Consider the following 13,728-nt stretch of genomic DNA (forward strand, 5'->3'; position numbering starts at 1 on the left):
TAATACAATAATTATAATTTATATTGACTTTGAAACAAGGCTTTTCATCTGGTAACATTAACTTGGTATGAGGTGTGGAGATCTTTTTGTGTATACTTTATGCTATGGTACATTAAATCTGGAAGTAGTTTTTAAGGCTACTTATTTGAGTTAATTTGTGTTATCCTGCAACTCTGTTATGGTCAAAGCATCAGACAACGTTAAGGCTGGAAAATCTAAAATTGAGTTTTTGCCAACTCTTCTTTTGTTTTCCCTCCTCTGGCTAGATATACATTGACTATTCTACTTCCTCTCTGACCTACTCCATTTTATCTACTTTATATCTCAAAACAGTGAGTGGTCATGTGTTTATCATATTAAAATATTCAACATTAAAGTCAATAAGAGGAGTTAATGAAAGTCTTAACCCCATGTTTCCAGACATTTTTTGTTTTGTCACTCTTCAGGTGCAATTCTGCCCTCTCACATATGGCACACAATACAGTATGTAACCCCCTTCTATTTCTGGGTTACTTGGGAGCCGGCAACACTCACCTGTGTGCAAGGGCGCTAAGGTTGTTAACAACAAAGGAGATCCTGAGTATCCCAGCGGTGATGTAGGATAGGTGGGAATCCTCTATCCACCCCCTGCTGCAGTCCCTTTACTTTTAAAGGAATTTAAACTTGGCGGTGCCTCCACCTGGCTGGCCCCTGCACACGCTTAATAGCGGGCCTTGGGAGCTTCCAGGACTAAACCTAGTCTGATAATAATAATAATAATCTGAGACAGGTCTAACAACAATTGCACTTATGCAAACTAAACATCCAATATACTTAAATTAGAGTTAACACAACTTTACTTAACAAATTAAAGAAATATAGCATAACAGACTGAAATTAAACATCACTATTATATTAAATCCACAGGGCAGCTGAATAAATCAATTAATAAAAATAGTATAAAAACAAATGAAACTTGTCTAAACTTCCATTTACACTGCCACTGTGTACCCCACCTGCAGAGTGTACACTCCCCAAGAGTTCAGAGCCCTAACCCCTTGCTTGCGTGGGCGCGCTTGAAGATCTGAAGCAGACAGCACTCTGTGGGTTCGGTGTTCAGTTCAGCTCAGTTGTCCCGCTGGAGGTTTGGAGCTGGCCCAACCAAAGGTCTGCAGTCCTGGCCCTGCTTGAAAGGATTCTCCCTCTGCCTCTTCTCAGGCCCAGTGAAAGTTTCTGTGCAGTGCCCCTTCCCTTACACGCCCTGCCCCAAACAACAGGGGGTGGCACTCACACTACCTCCACTGCAGGCCCACCTCAGGCAGCTCTAGGCTCAGTCCCTGCCCTGGCTTGGGCAATGCCAGCAACCTCCGAAGCTCCCTGCTCGAACAGGCTCCAGCAGGCTCTCAGCCGCAGCTTTGGGACCCCAGCAGCAGTCAGCAGGCAGCAGCAGCTTTGGGACTCCAGCAGCAGGCAGTAGCCAGCAGCAGGCAGCCAGCAGCTTCCAGCCTCAGCTGCACTCCACCCTAGCACCAATCCCTGTCTCTCTGGAAGGGGAAGAGTCTCTCCCCTCTTCCCCAAGGCATCATGGGAGTTCTGGTCTCCCAGGCTCTTCCCAACTGTAAACTCCCAATCAAGTTCCAAGGCCCCTGAAGTACAGGGTGCCTACAAGTATATCTAGGAAAATTAGCTTTTGTACTTGTATTTCCATATGTTTTGTATAATCCATTAATGTAGAGGAGTGTGCAAGTGTTTTACCCCTTTAATTTAACAGTGGGATCGGGAAACGGAGAGGAGTACGTTAAAGGATCAGTAAACCCTTCATTGTACTTGCAGAGAAAGAAGTGTCCCATTATATTTATATTATCACTGCAATTCCTGTTTGACCTAATCTGATTTTTATATCAGTAATTGATTTGTATAGTAATCATACAACTCCTCCCCCACTGGCACATACTATATCACTTCCACAGCTACCATACACCTTAACAATAGACCACAACCGTAACTCAGTTTTCTTAGGGATTCCAGCCTCTGCTGCTGGTGGATAAACTTTCCATTATGAAGAATCACAAAAAGTAATTTCTTAATTATAAATATTTATTTTCAGAGTATTTTTTGTAACAGATCTGCTCAAGATTTACATCTCTACTTGTTTTTGTATAGACAGTTTTTTAAAGATACAAATATGTTTCAAAACTATTAAACTAACTTCAGCTAGAGATGAATTTCAGGCACTTCCCCTTAAAAATGTATTGCTCAAGACCATGCAAATAACATAGAAAACACAAAGGAAATATAAACTAATACTGTATGAAACATTACACTATAAATCATGGACTGAATACAGACACTGGGTTTATGGCTTATGACAAGTCTATAAACCACTAACTCCCACCCTCATTCCCACATCTTTTCCTCCTACTTCCCCCCTATGACTGGAGGGAGTGTTAATTGGCCACTTTACTTTGAATGGTCCCTGGAAATGTGTGTTAACTACTCACATTAAACAATCTGTTCCACCAAATACTTAGCTGTGACAGTCTGGGTACAGCTATACAGCAGTTAAACACCTACAGCTGTCCCGGGTCAGCTGACTCAGGCTTGCATGGCTCAGGCTGCGGGGCTATAAAATTGCTGTGTAGATGTTCAGGCTAGGCCCCCAAGCTCTAGGATCCTCCCCCCTTGCAGAGTCCCAGAATTCAGGCAGCAGCCCAAACATCTACAAAACAGGTTTTAGCTCTGCAGTCCAAGCCCCATGAGCCCAAGTCAGCTGGAGTGGGCCAGCTATGATCCTGCCACAGTTGATCCTTTATTTCAGTTCCAGAGGGGTAGCCATGTTAGTCTGTATACAGCAAAAACAACGAGAGTTCTGGGGCACTTTGAAGATGAACAAATTTAATATATGGAGACATAAGCTTTCGAGAGACTTCAGCTCTCTTCTTCAGATGCAGTAATACAGAAAATAGGTAACACAGAGGCATCTTATAGATATCCAGGTGCATTGAGAACAATGGGGGAGGTGGAGTCCGGTACTTAAGACCTAATGACAACCATTGAGTAGGAGGTGAGAATGGATGAGCAAAGTAATTTACCTTCTGTAGTGAGAGAGCCACTCCAAGTCTGTTTAAACCCAGTTTGAATGTAGACACAGAAGGTAAATTACTTTGCTCACCTATTCTCACCACCTACTCAATGGTTGTCATTAGGTCTTAAGTACCGGACTCCACCTCCCCCATTGTTCTCAATGCACCTGGATATCTATAAGATGCCTCTGTGTTACCTATTTTCTGTCTTACTGCATCTGAAGAAGAGAGCTGAAGTCTCTCGAAAGCTTATGTCTCCATATATTAAATTTGTTAGCCTTCAAAGTGCCCCAGAACTCTCGTTGTTTTTGCTTTATTTCAGTGTAGATATATCCTCTGAGGGTATTTCCCAGACCTGAAGAAAAGCTCTGTGTAAAGTCTGAAAGCTTGTTTCTCTTACCAACAGAAGTTGGTCCAATAAAAGATATCACCTCATCCACTTTATCTCTATAATTACACAAAAAAGACATTTACCTGTAAAAACAGGAATTTCTCTTATTTAAGTCCATTTAAGAACACAGTTTCAACAATGAAATTGCAAACGTTTCAATAATAGGATGGATCATTAAATGTAAATTGATACGTGAAGTATTTCCCTTTGCAAGTGAAATGTAATTAATCATCCTCAGGATTAGTTGCTTGAAATACTGTAGCTTTCAGGTTTCAGAGCCTTTTGCCTCTAGAGTTGTGCAAAAAAACAAAAAACAAACAAAAAAACTGGAAGTGTCTTTTTCCAGACCTTTGAACTAAAACACACACACTTAAAAATAAATAAGTAAATTGTACACTTACATCTGACCTGTTTAGTCCCCTTGTGTGTATAGGCATTATGGTAGTCTTTAATTATATGATCACACTTCTTCCACTGGAACCCTGCCCAGGATACAGACTGTGTGGTGCTCTGGAAGTGAAATGAGACTGTTTTCTCTAGGACCTCTGTCTTACCTGTTGCAGAATTTGGAAGGGGTGTGGTGAATGAGGCAGGGGATTTCAGGGTAAAAAAGGATAGTGTCATAGGTAAGGAAATTGAATGTCACCTTGGAGAATTGGATTATATCCTTGCCCCTCCCACAAATTCCTGTGTGAGGCTAGATGACTCACTTACACTCTTACAGTTGACCATTGATTGTTCCTCATTTTCTGGGTGCCCAATATTGGACACCTGAGTTCTGATTTTCACAAGTGTCACACATGCTTAACTACATCTGAAGTGAACGGAAGCTATGCCTTGAACATAAAGGTGCTATAAAAATGTTAAATGCTAGGAAAATTGGGCCTAGGTGCTTAAAGTAGGGCACCTGTTATTTAATGGATGCTCTTTAAAATTGAGCCTCAGCCTCTGCCTGACTTCCCCATTTATAAATGGAAAGAGAACCACTGTGACAGTTTGGGGGCAACCCAGCTCTATCCATCGCTCCTGCACTCCAGCCCTCACAGCTCTGTACCTCTCGCCGTTGTCACTGCCTCTGCTGGATCATCTGGGGAACCATCTGCTTGGTCTCCTGCATCTCTTTGTAGGAGAAAAAGGGATGCCCTATGGCCCCTCTTTTGGAGCAGGTGCCCCGTCCTCTCTTGTGGTATATGATTGTAGCATGGTCACTTGGTCTGTTTAATTCTGATCAGCTGCTGACAGATCTCAGTGTCCACACAGCCCTTCTGACTGCTCCTTTGCTCCTCTTGTCTTTTCTGCTTCTTGTTCATCTTTACACTTTCCTTTGTTCTAGTTCCCTTGCCTGAAATAAACAGAAAGTAATAAATCTGTAACAGTGTTGTACTTATGCAGGATTTACACACAGCTTATTAATTTAATTGAGGTTTACTCTTTAATTGCTGGTGAAATAGTTTTAAGTGATTCTCAAGTGAAAAGGATGTGACTAGTCCACCACTTACTTGTCTGGATTGCACCCTGAACCTCGTGACAACCACCTCAGCTCAAAGTTCCATAGTACATTTTGATCTATCTCAAAATGGAACTTTTTGTGCACAGCAGCAGGGTTCACACAGACAGTTAGTGTGTGACAGGCTAGTGCAAGGTAGATTTACACCTCAGCTTGACAAGCCCTCACTGTGCTTCCATTTTTCTCTTTGAAATACTACCTTATTGGGCTTATGTTTAGATTAGTTATAAGAATATAAGAATGACTATACTTGGTCAGGTCAGTGGTCCATGTAGCCTACTATCCTGTCTCTGACCGTGGCCAGTGCCAGATGCTTCAGAAGGAATTAACAGAACAGTGCAGTTATCAAGTGATCCACCTCCTATTGTCCAGGCCCAGGTTCTGGCAGAGTTTTGGTGACACCCAGAGCATGGGATTACATCCCTGGCCATCCTGGCTAATTGCTATTGCTGGACCTATCCTCCATGAACTTACCTATTTCCTTTTTGAACCCAGTTATACTTTTGCCTTTCACAACATCCCTCGGCAATGAGTTCCACAGGTTGACTGCACTGTGTGAAGAAGTGCTTCCTTATGTTTGTTTTAAACCTTCCGCCTATTAATATCATTGGGTAACCCCTGGTTTTTGTTATGTGAAGGGATAAATGACACCTCCCTATTCACTTTCTCCACACCATTCATGATTTTATAGATCACTATCATATCCCCCATTAGTCTTTTTTTTTTCTAAACTGAACTGTCCCAGTCTTTTTCATCTTGCCTCATGCAAAAATTGTTCCATGCCTCTAATAATTTTTGTTATTCTGCACCTTCTTCACTTCTAATGTATCTTTTTTGAGACTCTGCAGTTCTGGTTGCCCTTAGTATTGAAGGTGTGAGCATAACACAGATTTATGTAATGGCATTATGATATTTTCTGATTTATGATCTATCCTTTCCTAATGGTTCCTAACATTGTTAGCTTTTTTGACTGCTGCTGCACATTGAATGGATGTTTTCAGAGGATTATCCAGAGTGATTCCAAGATCTTTCTTGAGTGGTAACAGCTAATTTAGACCCCATCATATTGTATGTATAGTTGGGATTATGATTCCAGTATGCATTACTTTGCACTTACCAACATTGAATTTCATCTGCCATTTTGTCACCCAGTTACTCTGTTGTGTGAGATCCCATTATAACTCTTCTCAGTCAGCTTTGGACTTAACTGTCTTGAACAATTTTGTATTGTCAGCCAAGTTTGTCTCCTGACTGTTCACTCCCTTGTCCCGATCATTTATGAATATGTTGTACAGCATGGGTCCTAGTCAAAGGCTTTCTGCAAGTCCAAGTACACTGGATCAGCCTTGTCCACATGTTTGACTCCCTCAAAAAATTCTAGCAGATTGATGAGATATGATTTCCCTTTACAAAACCTGTGTTGACTCTTCCCCAACATACTGGTTTTTTTTTTTTTTCCTATGTCTCTGAATTGTGTAGTATAGTTTGAGCAAATTTGCATGGTACGGAAGTTAGATAATCTGTAATTATCAGAATTGCTGCTGGAGCCTTTTTTAAAAATAGGCACTATATTAGCTACTCTCCAGTCATCTTGTACAGAGGCTGATTTAAGTGATAGGTTATATACCAATTTCATATTTGAATTTCTTCAGAACTCTTGGGTGAATACCATCTGGTCTTGGTGACGTATTACTGTTTAATTTAACAATTTGTTCCGGCACCTTCTCTGTTGACACCTCTATCTGAGACTGTTCCTCAGATCTATCAACTAAAAAGAATTACTCAAGTGTGAGAATCTCCTTCTCATCCTCTGCAGTGTAATGCAAATAATTCATTTAGCTGCTTCTCAGTGGCCTTGTCTTCCTTGAGTGCTACTTTAGCATCTTCATCACCCAGTGACCCCACTGACAGTTTGGCAGTCTTCCTGCTTCTGATGTACTTTTTTTTAAAAATTGCTGTTAGTGTTTGTGTCCTTAGCAAGTTGCTCTTCACAGGTTTTGTTTTTTTTTTTTTGACCTGCCTAATTGTGCATTTACACTTGGCTGGCCAGAGTTTATGCTCCTTTCTATTTTCCTCACTAGGATTTGACTTCCAGTTTTTAAAGGAGGCCTTTTTGCCTCAAACCACTTTTTACTCTGCTGCTTTGCCATGATGGCATATTTTTGGTCCTCTTTATTATTTTTAATTTTTTTAATATGGAGTATACTTTTAGTTTTAGCTTCTATTATGGTGTTAATTGAGAACAATTGCAAAAGCACATATTACATGAAAAAAACTAGGCAATGCATGTTTTTGCCTGGTACTGTAGGAACTTTTTACTTAAAAGCTGTATATTTACTTAAAGGGTTACTTAAGAGCTGTATATTTGCCTGGCTGCATAAGAAGATGCATCCACTTTGCATTGTTCTCCTTGCTGGGTGAGAAAGATCAAGGCTGTCAGGTGCCCCTCAGTCAGTGTAAAGTCAGGTATAATTTATCTGTCAGTTGTTTTTTGTGCCATGGGAAATCCCATTAGACCTGCCAAAAGAGAGGGAATATCCAGATTAAAAAATAAACCAACCCAAAAACATGTGACTGTTGAAAAGTATTGTAGCATCTTCCTCTTTATGTGCACATCTCCTGTTTTCTCTGTCATGTTACTTTTTTTTTTAAGCCCCATTTACTGAAAAGTAAGTGCCAGCACAGAGTCTTTCACTATATCGGAGGCAAGAAAATTCTCTAGCTCTCTGTCTTTACTGCTATTTTGTGAATCAGCCAGCTGACAAAGATGTAAAGACACCAGCCTCTTGTTAAACTAGTTTCTCTCCTTCCAGGAAAGTTTCTTGCTCCCACTGACTGGAAAATTAGAGATGTTCAGAGTAGTTTCCTGTATGTCACTTGTATGACTAAAATGTTGATGATTTGGTTTGAGCATTCAGGGCACCCATTTACACAGGTATGGAGTACAGATTGTCGTGGATGACTGCTATCCATGTTTGTATATTTGTCTAACTTGAGTTTGCCCTTTTTTCCCCTTGAGTAATTTCTTCTGTTCTTTTTTCAGTGTGCATCTTAAAAATAACCTCTTATCCAGGGTACAAAACAGGAATGCTGTCTGTCTTTCACATTCTCTTCTTTAGAATGTCTTTCACACATGCATGCATTCCTGTTCCTGTATTGGGATCTGGGTAAGAGGTTGACTTTAATTCTCACACTTGTGCAAAATATGTAATTTTCTGATACCAGACATCTCTTGTTTCCCTGGCTTTGAAAAACATAATTTATCAAAGCTGTTAGGAAATTTAATTCCAGACTCTCCAGGGTGGTGTTTGACCTTTATGTACTACATAAAGTTTAAGATAATAAAAACACAAATGGAAACAGTATATAGACACAGAAGATAAACAATTATGTATTAAGGTGGAATGTTTGGGTTATGAAGTGCAAGCTTTGAGATTGGGTGTAAACATTGACCAGTAATAAGGGCACAGGTGGATTATGACATTTTGGTTTTGTTGCTTATAGGACAGACATTTCTTCTCTGACAGTATTGTCAATTCTGTAACTTCTAATATTTCATAGGTTTTCCTCCATAGTTTCCCAGTCACTGACCTCCTAGGTGTCAACTAAAAAAAGGTGACGTTTGTGGCTTTCTTCTTCTTTGTGCCCCCTTCTCCATATTTGTCTTGCATGTGTCCCCTGAAATTCTTGATATCCCTATATTCACCATTTGTGGCTTTCAGTCTCCCCTTATTCCCCTTCATGTTCCTACTATCCCACTTCTCCGTTCCTATTTCCACAATCCACTTGTCACCTGTCTGTGACCCATAATCTCTCTTCCTCCTCGCTTCCCTCCCCCCCACCCCCAAACCTCCCGGGTGCTTGGGCTTGCACTTAAGTCTGCTTTTCTGCCCTGAGACTGCTGCCAACTAAGCATCATGGAGGAGGAGTAGGTAGAGGCTGCAGGAAAATGGTTCTGTAGACTTCAACTAGCCTCTTCTCTGCTCTCGCAGCAACTTGTGGCAGAAATCAGCTTCTAGAAACTTGGGCTCCAGCAGTCACAACTGCTGAGGCTTTGGCTGGAAATGAAAACATTAAGAAAAGACTGCCATGTTTCTCTCATCTCATGTGTGACCTATATGTTTTGCAGCCCTTTTGCAAGTTCCCAAAACCCAGCTGGATCCTCTTGCATCCAGTTGGAGTGTCTTTACGTGGGTTCTGCCATTTCCCTTTCAGCCACCAAGGGCTGCTGTGGCACTTCACTTGAAGCAGATAAGCGCCCTCTCTGCTTCCTCTCTCTTCTCTTCCCTGATGGTGCCCCAGGCCAACATGGAGCCTCCAAAGAGGGGGCAGAAGCGTCAAATTGTGTCTATTCCTAGTAGTCAAGAGTGGGAAAGAAGGAAAAGTGATATTGCATTAGAGTAGCCGGAGCCAAATTCTATGAAATCTTGAATTTTCCAATGTTTCTTTCATGATGTGTCATTCGTGTGGTGATATCAAATGGCATAAAAAAAACATTGCCACACAATAAACATTGTCACACAATGTCAGGAAGTTGTAATAGTTTTTTGTAACTGATTGTTTGCTTCTAAAACAGCTCTTCAGTTCTTCAAGGTGCAGTACTACTGCTTTAATTACTAACATCTTATTAGATAAAAGAGAATTGTTAACAGTATACATTTTTTGTATAAAGACATAGCAATTGCTGTAGTTAACTATTTTTTGTTATAATGCTCAGTATCTTATTTTTAACAGACTGTCTCTGGCCATGTAGACTGTTTCTTTTAATCAAAATACAGCATCAGTGGTTTAGACTGTAGTTTTTAAACGACTCTCATGACAAAGTCCACTTTTCAGATTGAAACTAAAACAGTTTGTTCTCTGGCTGATACACAGTAAGTGAAGTTTTGGACCAGAGCAATTTTTTGGGCAGAGTTAACTCCGTGGTGATGTAACCTTAACTGAGGTGCAAGGATAATATGAAGCACATGAACCCATTTCTCCCCATTCCTGTGTGTTAAATTGTGTTTAAAAAAAACAGGTGTACTATACATGCATGAAGGAAACAGGATGCTCTGTTTTAAATGCAAGGAGTACAGTATAAGGAATCAATCCCATGGAATGCTAAACATTTTCATGGATGGTTGGTGGATTTCTTGACTTGTATTACAGTAACCCAGAAGCCTGTCAGGTTTTGAGCTTCAAAAGTAGTCTCCGGAATGTGGGTGACTGTGCCAGCAACAAGGAATGTGAAGTCATCCTATTTGGGCCTCAGTGACAACAAGAGGAGCATTAGCACAGGAAGACTGATGGGGTGTTTTATGCCTCTTTTCCCGTAGATCTAAGTTCTCTTTAGTTCCGTTACCTTTTATGGAAACTGCTTTTGTGAGATAATGTCGTGTGTTTTCCATGACAAATTAAGGCCCAATCCTGCTTCCATTGAAGTCCCAATAGGAATGTTACCCATTGACATCAGTGGAACAGGATCGGGCCCTAAAACTGTGTCTGGCATGACTGTTACACAGTCAGGAGGCCTTGTCTCTTAGTGGAACCCCCACATTCAAATATAACGTCATGCTTTGGGCAGACTACTAGAAATACACTTACTATACCATGAAGATGACATTCTGGGGAAAAATGGTTTCTGAATAGAAATAAGCTGAATATAGAGCTCTGCAACAAGAACTAAAATAAATTGACTAAGTATGTGGTGAGCTAGTGCTGTGATACCACAGATGTGATTTAAGTTGACTTGTTCAGTTTATTTCTGAAAGCTGTATTTCTGGGTGTGTCAGTATAGAAATTTTTATATTAAACTTTTTAATTTTTGAAGTAAATGGGGTTTAGGATATATTCAAAGAGGTATTCTTGCTTTTAGAGTTCTTAAAATACTTTTGTTCAGTTCCTATGATGAAAGTGCAGGTATTCTTGGTAAAGAAAATCCTTTAATTAATACGTTTATATAACTTGCTATTAGGAAACAAATCAGAGCGTTTAAATTTTTCCTATCCTGGAAGGTTTTTTTGTGATTTTTTTGAGTAATATAATGTTGTTTTGACTATTTTGAGTTTTTCACTGAATTCAAGTGTATTACACAAATGTGGAACACTTTCAACACCTTTTAGATCCTTCTGCGGGGCTGCCAAAAATATTCAAAATGTATCAGGTGCTTTTTTAGAATCATTTGAATTAAGTGATCCAAACTTGGGATACACATTCTTTATATAGACTTAAATTGCTACAATGTTTTCCATTTTCTGAAGTTTGTTTTAGAATGAAGATCCCTAGTAGACTTTAAACATTCATCTGCCAAATCTTATGCTACTGCAAACATGGAAAAAAAGAACACTTTCAAGATGGAGATACCTACTTTTTAGTTTTAAATATGACCTCTATTTTCTTTCAATTCCTAGTTATAAAACTCGAGTGTGATACTGCAATATTTTTAACATTCCTTTCATAACCACTTCAATGGAAATGAAATCTAAAAATCATTTTTAATTTCAATTGATATTTTAAAAGATTTGTTTCATTTACTTAATTTATAGTCTTAAATTGCTAACGTGGCTGCATTGTGTAATTAGCTTTCTAATTGTTAGTAGAATTTCATATTTTATGTTGAAATTTTTTCTAAAGTTTGACACTTAAAATGCCTGCTTTATGGTGAAAAAACAAGTCCAGGGCCTCAATAACATCTTTATTGGGGGGGTGGAGAATTAAAACACAAAATTTGATAAGCAAACAGCCTAGGCCATATTTGCATCCAACATCATCGTCTGTTCTAGGCAGCAGGTTTTAAGCAGGCTTATACTTTTCCAGCGGGACTTGCAGTTTGAACTTGATGCAACTTGTGCTTGGAAAATTCTACCTTTAAGTGCCTAAATATGGGCTTGAGACCCTAATTTTAGGTTCGTAGTTTTGAAAACTTTGGCCTGTGTACAAAATAGTTAACAGTAATTTGATGTATTGAAAGTGTAAACTTCTTAACTGTGAAACGATTTTTGTTTTGAACTGACAAAGATTTTGTACACAGGTATTAAAAACTTTTAGCCCTGATGCTGCAAACATTTAGGCACATGCTTAACTAAGCAGATGAGTAATCCCAGAGAAATCAAAGGGACTGTTACTTTGAGTAAAGTTACATCCTGGTTTTAGTCCTTGCCCTACAAATGCTTAATCTTCCATGTTTTGTTTTTGCCTGTAGCAACTTTGTAGAATTCAAATAAGATACCTTACCAGCAGTAGATTTTTATACTAAAATAAACTAAATAAAAAAGCATTTGTAATTTTGTTCATGAGATTAAAATTTATGAAGTTGCAATAGCACAGATTTTCAAATTAGCTTTACAAAGCCTTCATCTGATATAAATATTTTAAATCAGTGACTTAAATAGCCTTGTTTTAAATCCCTCCATCTTGCTGTATTCCCCAGAAAATATCTCCAAACAACATTCCGAATTCATTAAACAGGAGATGTCATGAGTGTAGGCTTTACAGTTTTACAATAATGAGAATTCGGGTTTTGTATTAAAATCCTAATAGTAAACTACTAATTGCGCTCTTGTATGATTTTGTGTTACAGGGCCTTGAGACTGTAAGAGAGTCAAAGTGGAAGCAGGAAATTACTCCATAAAGTTTAACTGGAAAAAGTATTTCAAAATGAATTTTTCCACTATAAAATATTTCATTTGAAAAGCTGTTTTTCAAAATAGATTTCCTCTTATCCCCAACTTAAAACTTCTTGTACGTTTTTGGAAAATACAAGGAATAAATTTACTGACTGAGGGATTTGTTTTCTGGTTTCCAAAGTCTTGAAATTTCCCTGCTGGCTAATTACTGCTTATTATGGTAGACATTGGTCCTTTAGCAGTAACATTTTCCATCTTAAGATGAGTTGGCCCATTCAAGTGAAGAGCATGTTGTCTGAGTGCTGAATGGAATTACTACCAATGGAAACTATGCTGCAAGAGGAGTTGATAAAGCAGCTGCTGTGCAAACCTCAGCTGTTTTTTCCATTCTCCAAAGCAAAGTTAATTAGCATAGGGAAGCTGACTAATGTGCTGATGTCACCTCTTTCCAGTAGAAGCTTACATTTTGTCCCTGACTGCCTGAAAGCATGCAGAACTTTGTTCAGGAATTTGCTGTCACATACAGGATGCTCTGAAAGCTTTTTTTTTGAGGGGTTGGACTTTTTCCTTTATAAACACGGTCTATGGCACGAACAGCTTCCTAAAAAAGTAATTGGTTTGGATTTGTGCTGAACTGCTAACTTTGCTTTAGTGAAGCACAAAATGCATTTTAGGAGCCTTAACTACAGTTTTGGTTCCCTAATTGCCTATGTGGCAGACAGTGATGTCTTCAATCAAGTTGAAATGAGGGTAAGACTTTTTTGAAGTTGAGTTTTACTTCTGTGAATTTCTTAAATACTAAAGTCTGTAAGTGTTGTTTTGAAATAGTTGAAAAATACTATGCAGTTTAAATAGTTAAATATATTGCTTAAGAAGTAGGGAAATCCTATTTCAGAGGTTAACAGATGGTCTGCAAATGTGTGTTATGTTTCCATCTTACTCTATCATATGGAATTAAGATCTTGATCTTCTACTTTTCAAATACTTGTAGTCCATCCAGAAATATACTGTGTATTTATGCACGTGTATGTGAGTATCAGTTGAAAAAAAATTCATTTGAAGGCATTTTCCATAATGTTCAGGTTTAGAATGCTGCTAATAGGTTCATTTAAATTAGAATAGCTGAAGTTGTATAAATTACATTGTTAGTGTAGCACTGTA

General features: G+C 38.9%; 1 protein-coding gene across 2 annotated transcripts in view; it reads left to right on the top strand.

Annotated features, from left to right (window-relative positions):
- Positions 1-13,728, top strand: part of RCAN1 (regulator of calcineurin 1) — a 76,238-nt gene that overhangs the window by 46,490 nt on the left and 16,020 nt on the right. The window contains exon 1 of one of the 2 annotated variants that reach the window (XM_067565554.1): positions 12,578-13,317. The exons of the other annotated variant lie outside the window; for it this stretch is intronic. Within the exon in view, the coding sequence (XP_067421655.1) occupies positions 13,231-13,317 (87 nt within the window). The 5' untranslated portion in view covers positions 12,578-13,230. Of the gene's footprint in view, positions 1-12,577; positions 13,318-13,728 lie in introns of those variants that run through there. 2 annotated transcript variants of the gene reach the window in all.

Source organism: Emydura macquarii, unplaced genomic scaffold, assembly GCF_026122565.2.
Source record: "Emydura macquarii macquarii isolate MOO-44397 ecotype Brisbane River unplaced genomic scaffold, CSIRO-AGI_Emac_v2 contig_2681, whole genome shotgun sequence".
In the NCBI taxonomy this organism is placed as follows: domain Eukaryota; kingdom Metazoa; phylum Chordata; order Testudines; family Chelidae; genus Emydura; species Emydura macquarii.